At 33.6% G+C, this 6333-nt stretch overlaps 1 protein-coding gene across 1 annotated transcript; it reads left to right on the forward strand.

The window, feature by feature from the left end:
* The first annotated feature begins 3793 nt into the window (after positions 1 to 3793).
* Positions 3794 to 5371, forward strand: LOC18041930 (salutaridinol 7-O-acetyltransferase). Its single transcript, XM_006432163.2, has one exon. It carries the CDS (start codon positions 3822 to 3824, stop codon positions 5184 to 5186), a length of 1365 nt encoding a protein of 454 aa, XP_006432226.1. The 5' UTR covers positions 3794 to 3821; the 3' UTR covers positions 5187 to 5371.
* The last annotated feature ends 962 nt before the right edge of the window (positions 5372 to 6333 follow it).

Below are 6333 nucleotides of genomic sequence, written 5' to 3' on the forward strand. Positions count from 1 at the left end.
ACTAGTTTTGCATTGTTTACTTCCCTTAATATCGATGTTTTGCACTTAATAATAATGTTGTACTTGTGTTTTACTTTTGTAGGTGCAATTCTATTGATTGGTGATAAAATTGAGCTAAAAGATGATGTTTAAGGAGGATTGTTCTCTTGGAGAAATTATGAGCGTCAGAAGAACTTTGTTGATAAGGCGTGGGCGCGTGCTGTCAACTGCGGACCTGCAGTTTTTAGTTTAACGTGTTTTGTATTTTTGGTTATTTTTGTAATTACGAATTTAATATTTCAGATATTAGTATTTTATTTTAAATAGAATTCTAAAAGAGAAGAGAGAGAGAGTATTTAAGGGAGGAATCTATTGTGAAAAAGGGGGGATTTTTGGATTGGAGAAAAAGAAAGAAACCCTAGATTTAATTTTTCTCTCCTCTCTATGAAGAACTAAACCTATTTTTCTGGTTGAAGGATAACGAAGCTTTGATTCATCACTACTGTGAGATCTTTCTTGTGCTTTAATTGTTTTATTGCTTTTTGGGTATTTGTTTATTCTCTGAATTAGTTTCATGATTATGTTTGTTAATTAGGTAATTGGCCACTATTTAATTATCAACTTAATCTATTGTCAATTAAAGGATTCATCGTATGAAGAATTTAATGCTTGTGACAAAGAACATAACAGAGAGTTGTGTTGTGAGAATAAACAATCTAATTTAAATGAATCATCATATGTGTTGATTAGGATTTGGGTCTCTCTGGTTTTTCAGGCTGTCAATTGATTAAATTCTATGATCGTATCTAGGGTTGTCTATTGATTAGGGAAATAACCAACGGTCGTACCTTGATTATTGACTAGTTAAGGAGAGATTGGCTATTAGAGGGTCTCAGTAGCTATAACCGGTCTATTCATGAGTAATAATAATCTATATTTGAATCAATGATTAGTAGTCGAATCAAGCTGAGTTAATTCCTTTAACCAGAGCTTTCTCTAATTTGAATTACAACTTTAATTTGCATTCTTGTTATTTTAATTTGATTTTTATTATTGTCAACAATTCCCCCATTTTACGTTTTACGTTTCAAAAGGATTTAATTAATTACTGATCTCTGTGGACACGACCCTGCTCAATCACTATACACAATTTATTTAGAGTAGGAATTTATTTTTGTTAGCTTCGACACCCATCAGACCGTCAAACCTCAAGCATCTACCACTGCCGATCAGCCACATAACGTCGGAAAAATCACCAAAATAGATGCGGTAACGTCGCCGTCGTTCACCGGTTTCTGCAGCGTTACGACCGTCATCACCACCACCAATCAACTCCTCTCCATCAGCTGAACCTCTCTCACCTGTGTCGATCGGCAGAAATCAAAACAACTACAAACCCGCCGCCTTTATCTCCAAATTCTGGCAAAAACACCACCTTTTCGGACGAACCACCACCACCATCATACTTACTGACCATAAATCTTTCAGATCCGCCCATTCTTGTCCAATTGTCCGATCACCGTCGTTGTAACCCTATCTTTTGCTTATTCACAGTTTTGACCCAATTCTTTCATTTATACCATTATTGTCCTTTTGTTTTATAATCTTAGCACAAAAGAACCCAAACAACCACAAAAAAAAGGAGAAAAAAGAGAGAAAATAGAAAAAAACTTGAATAATGAAATCACAACATTGACGTGAAGATTTCATCTTGAGAAATGTTTTTGTTAAGATGTTGAGGATTTTGCGTTTGATTTCTCAAGATTTAGAGAAACTTCGAGATTAAAAATCTCTACACAATAAAGTAGGCCTATGGATTTGATGAAGTTGTTCGTGATATATGTTATGAGGATAATGAGGAAAATAGTAAGTTTATTTCACTCGACAATATTATTTCTTTCGAGGAGAATATTAATTGGCCATTCACGTCTATAACAAATTCTCCACTTACATACTTTGATTTGGATCAACCACCAAAATTTGATGACTATATTGATCTTGTGGAACAAGATGAAGTAGCAATTGATACAGTCTCATGTTATTCACTCGATTCAAATGGGGAGAATTATCATAAGATTTTTCAACAAATTCAAATGGGGAGAATCATCATAAGATTTTTCAACAAGTGAAAAATTTTAAGAAGCACTCTTTTGTTATGGGTTTTTCTGAGAGCTTGGAGGGATGTTACGACAAGGTATTTTTAGAAAAATTGTTGATTGAAGATTTTATCTCGCGTTGTTGGATAGATTGGATGGATATAGTCACCAAGGTTGGAAAGTTCAAGGTTATTCATCAGCATCGACGTTGTAATTTAAAGATTAATCTTAAGGCAAATAAAGATTATCTTGAAGACTACAACGAGCAAAATTCGAGGACGAATTTTCACCACCTTGGCGGGAATGATGGAGAGCAAGAAATTGAAAAAAAATCCTAATTAGATTTAAATTTATAATATTTAGGAATATTTTAATTAATTTATATTCTAGTTTAATTTGGTTTCCTATTTAGAATTTTATTGTTTAGACATTGCTTATTTGAGTAATATTCTTAATTTAGGTATAAGTCTTATTAAAATATGTTTTCTAATCAAATTATGATAAATCTTAGTTAGTATAAATAAGTGTCTTTTGTAGCTTTTACAAGCAGAGAGGATGTTCAATTTCAATAATATTTTAATTTTCAAATATCTTTTTGAGTATTTGAACAGTTAATTTCCGGTATTCTGCGGAATCAACGAGTCTTAACCCCTAAATTCGTGGCATTCTTTCGAATCAACGTGAATTTAGTTGTTCTTTTATTCCGATATTCTCTAGAATCAACAGAATATTTTGACATTAAACTTCCGTTGCATCAGCACGTGTCCGTATAGTACGGCAGGACACAAGCACGTTTTGGTGGGGTATGCGGCACGATACGACATGCACGTGGGTTGGGCCAGGCTTAGAATTTTAGGCACGTTGGCCTTAAAAGCACGGCACGATTAGAGATGGGCTAAGCACGGTACGATGAAAAAGTTCGCAATAAGCACGTTTTATTTTTTAATGAAAGTAAACTTAAAATTTTATGATTTTACAAATAATTTGAAGTTGAATTTTTTAAATTCATTTAATTATTAGTTTAAAGAAATACTATAACTGATTTATATTTATAATTTATTAAATAAATAATTGATATCGTGATTCTATAAATATGCATTAATATTATTGTGAACTATGATCTATAACTCTATGTAACTCCAAGTTAACCCTTAAGAAATTTATTATTATTATTAAGTATTGAAAAAATTTCTGATACTATAAGGTCAAACTTAGTAATTAATATTGCATTTTCTTACTATTATTAGTTTATTATTATTGAATATGGACTTGAGTTTTGAATTTTTGATTCTATTAAATTTGAATAAGGCATAGATGTAAGAAAAATACATAAATTTGAAAAAAGTACATCAACAACTTAATATGCGCTCTTAAAAATTAAAAAAAATAATTTAATGGGTTTTTTTTTAGGCACGACACGGCACGAAACACATAGTGGGCACAAGCACGTATGGGCCTTCCTTTGATGCCGGTCCGGCCTATTGGCCATCTCTACCCACAGCACAAAGTGAGATTTTAGGAATCACTGACCATATTAAAATTAGAGATACACTAAAAGATTAAAAAAATTAATTTTAATATACTATATAATAAAAGACACTACATTAAAATTTTTGTTTTTTATCTTTTATTTTATCTTTAATTTTAATATAATTAGAGATCCAGATTAGAAAATTTATATATATGTATAACCCACTACATAGCCTTTTTAAGTGAATTCTAACAATAGCTCTCAAAAAAGAAAAAATGGAGGTGGAAATAATTTCCAGAGAGTGCATCAAACCCTCTTCTCCAACGCCTCTTCATCTCAAAACCTACAAATTCAGTCTCTTAGATCAATTTCGCAATCATATTTTTGCCCCTAGGGTCCTATACTATCCCCTAATTAACCTTTCGGATGCAAGTGTTATTGATCATATTGTATCCAAAAGATTGCAACTACTAAAGCAATCTTTGTCCGAAACACTAGTTCGATTTTACCCATTAGCCGGAAAGATGACAGAAAATTTTTCCATTAACTGCAACGATGAAGGGATTTATTTTGTCGAAGCCCGAGCTAAAAGTCCTCTCAATGAATTTCTCAACAAACCGGATCCCTCCTTGACTCATAAATTCTTTCCGGTTGAGGGCAGTGAGTCATTGACTGGACGAATTGCGGGAGCACACGTGGCTAAGGTACAAATAACATCATTTCCCTGCGGTGGCCTTGTTATTTGTTCATGTTTTTCACATATGTTCGGCGATGGCACATCCTTCAGCTTGTTTATGAAGAGTTGGGCTGCCACTGCTCGTAAGAGTAATACTGGAGCGGCTGTAATGTGTCCAAACTTTGACGCTTCTATTTTATTTCCTCCGAATGAAGCATACCCAAGAGAGCTAAATTGGAATAGCTTGTTCACTCGATTTTTCGAAACTGGTAGATTCGTGATGAGGAGATTTGTATTTGATGCCAAAGCAATAGCCGATCTCAAAGCCAAGGCAATTATTAGCTCATGCGTGCAGAATCCAACACGTGTTGAGGTTGTTTCGGCACTGCTTTCCAAGCATATCATGGCTACCTTCAAACTAAAATCAGGTCCTCACAAGCCAACTTTACTGACCCATGTTGTAAATTTGCGTCCAAAAGCCAGGCCTCCGTTGCCTGGTAATTTAATTGGAAACATCGTTTGGCATACAAATGTATTGTGCGAAGATGAAGAAGTAGAGTTGGCTGGCTTGGCAAGCCAGCTGAGGCAAGCAATAACAAAACTTGATGGAGACTTTTTGAAGAGCCTACAAGGCAGTGAAGGGTTTCTTACGCTTTGTAAAGCTATTGAAGATGAAGCTGAAGCTTATTATGATGTCAAGGATAGAATACTGTTTAGTAGTTGGTGTACTTTTGGTTTTTATGAAATTGATTTTGGATGGGGAAGGCCTACGTGGGTAAGTTGTGTTGGATTAGATGGATCAATTATCACGCACTCACCTACCATCGTTCTCACCGATACAAGATTGAGGGATGGGATTGAGGCATGGGTGTTTTTACTTGACGACGACATGGCTTTGCTAGAAGTTGATGAAGAGTTGCTTGCATTTGCCAACTTGGATCCAAGTCCTTTCGCACAAAATTAACTATTTGGTAAGTCCGGTTGTTCTGAATGATCGAAATCCCTATACTTTGAATTAATCTCGGTTTATATTATGTGCTTGTATTTGTCTTCAAATACTTGGTGAGTGGTTTTTAAATAGTTTTTTGAAACTGATTGTTTGAGTTCGAATTATGAGAAAAATTAGAGTCCACCATCTGACCTTTAAAAAGAAAAAATATTCTTGTATTTCAGGAGTATTTAATGTGTATTCTATGAGGTGTTTGATAAAAATAATAATAATTGATACTGCCGCTTGCAACCCAAGGAGCATAGCAAAATATTTCTTAAAATCACCATTAATCCACGAAAAACGGTTGTTATGACCTTGTGATGATTTTTTTGCTTTATTGTTTCTTTCCTTGCAAGTGGCTTGCCAAATGTTTACTAAATTGTCTATGCTAGACAATTTATTTAATAAAAGGTAAAATAACATCAATGATGTAATTAGCCTTACCCCCACAAAAGGATGAATAAGGAATTCATATAATTTTATATTTTTGTCTTGTTCCTTATCTGAAGAATCTTTAAACAAAAATGAAGATATTTTTGGGAGATTTTATGAATCCCCATAAGGAAATAAGAGTTTCGATATGATCTCTATATAAGAGTAGTGACGTATACATGAAATCAGTAATCTCTAGAGAATAGAAGGCAATTACAAATTCATGTGATTTGGTTTAGTGTTCTTGCAATACTAAACTAATCCTTGAAATCTTATTGTCCAATAAAAATTATAAATAAGCAAGCCATTAGAAAGATATTTTCACCTACCAAACGGTTGTGGCTCAGTTGGCGACGCATGCTGGATAAGTGGGAAGAGCTTTCGGGTTTGATCTCTACTAAACACACCATTTGGGAGGGGTAAAAAATCTTAACTGTGACTACATACCGAATCCGAATTAGTCGGGACCCAATGCGATAGCCAGAAACCGGGTGGTTTAAACCAAAAAAAAGAAAGATATTTCCACCTTATTATTTTTATAAATCTATACCACTTCTAGAAAATAATTATAACTAGTTCACATTATCACAAAGGTATATAAATTAACAAAAAAATTTAGACAACTGTTTAATTAAATCATTATCAAAATTTTTTTTTCGAACTAGATATCTTTGATCATTACGCTTAC

The sequence above is a fragment of the Citrus clementina genome, unplaced genomic scaffold (assembly GCF_000493195.1).
Source record: "Citrus clementina cultivar Clemenules unplaced genomic scaffold, Citrus_clementina_v1.0 scaffold_5, whole genome shotgun sequence".
NCBI lineage: Eukaryota > Viridiplantae > Streptophyta > Magnoliopsida > Sapindales > Rutaceae > Citrus > Citrus x clementina.

Excerpts from the sequence above, each read along its gene's own strand:
- LOC18041930 (XM_006432163.2), top strand. The coding sequence starts at position 3,822 with ATGGAGGTGGAAATAATTTCCAGAGAGTGCATCAAACCCTCTTCTCCA.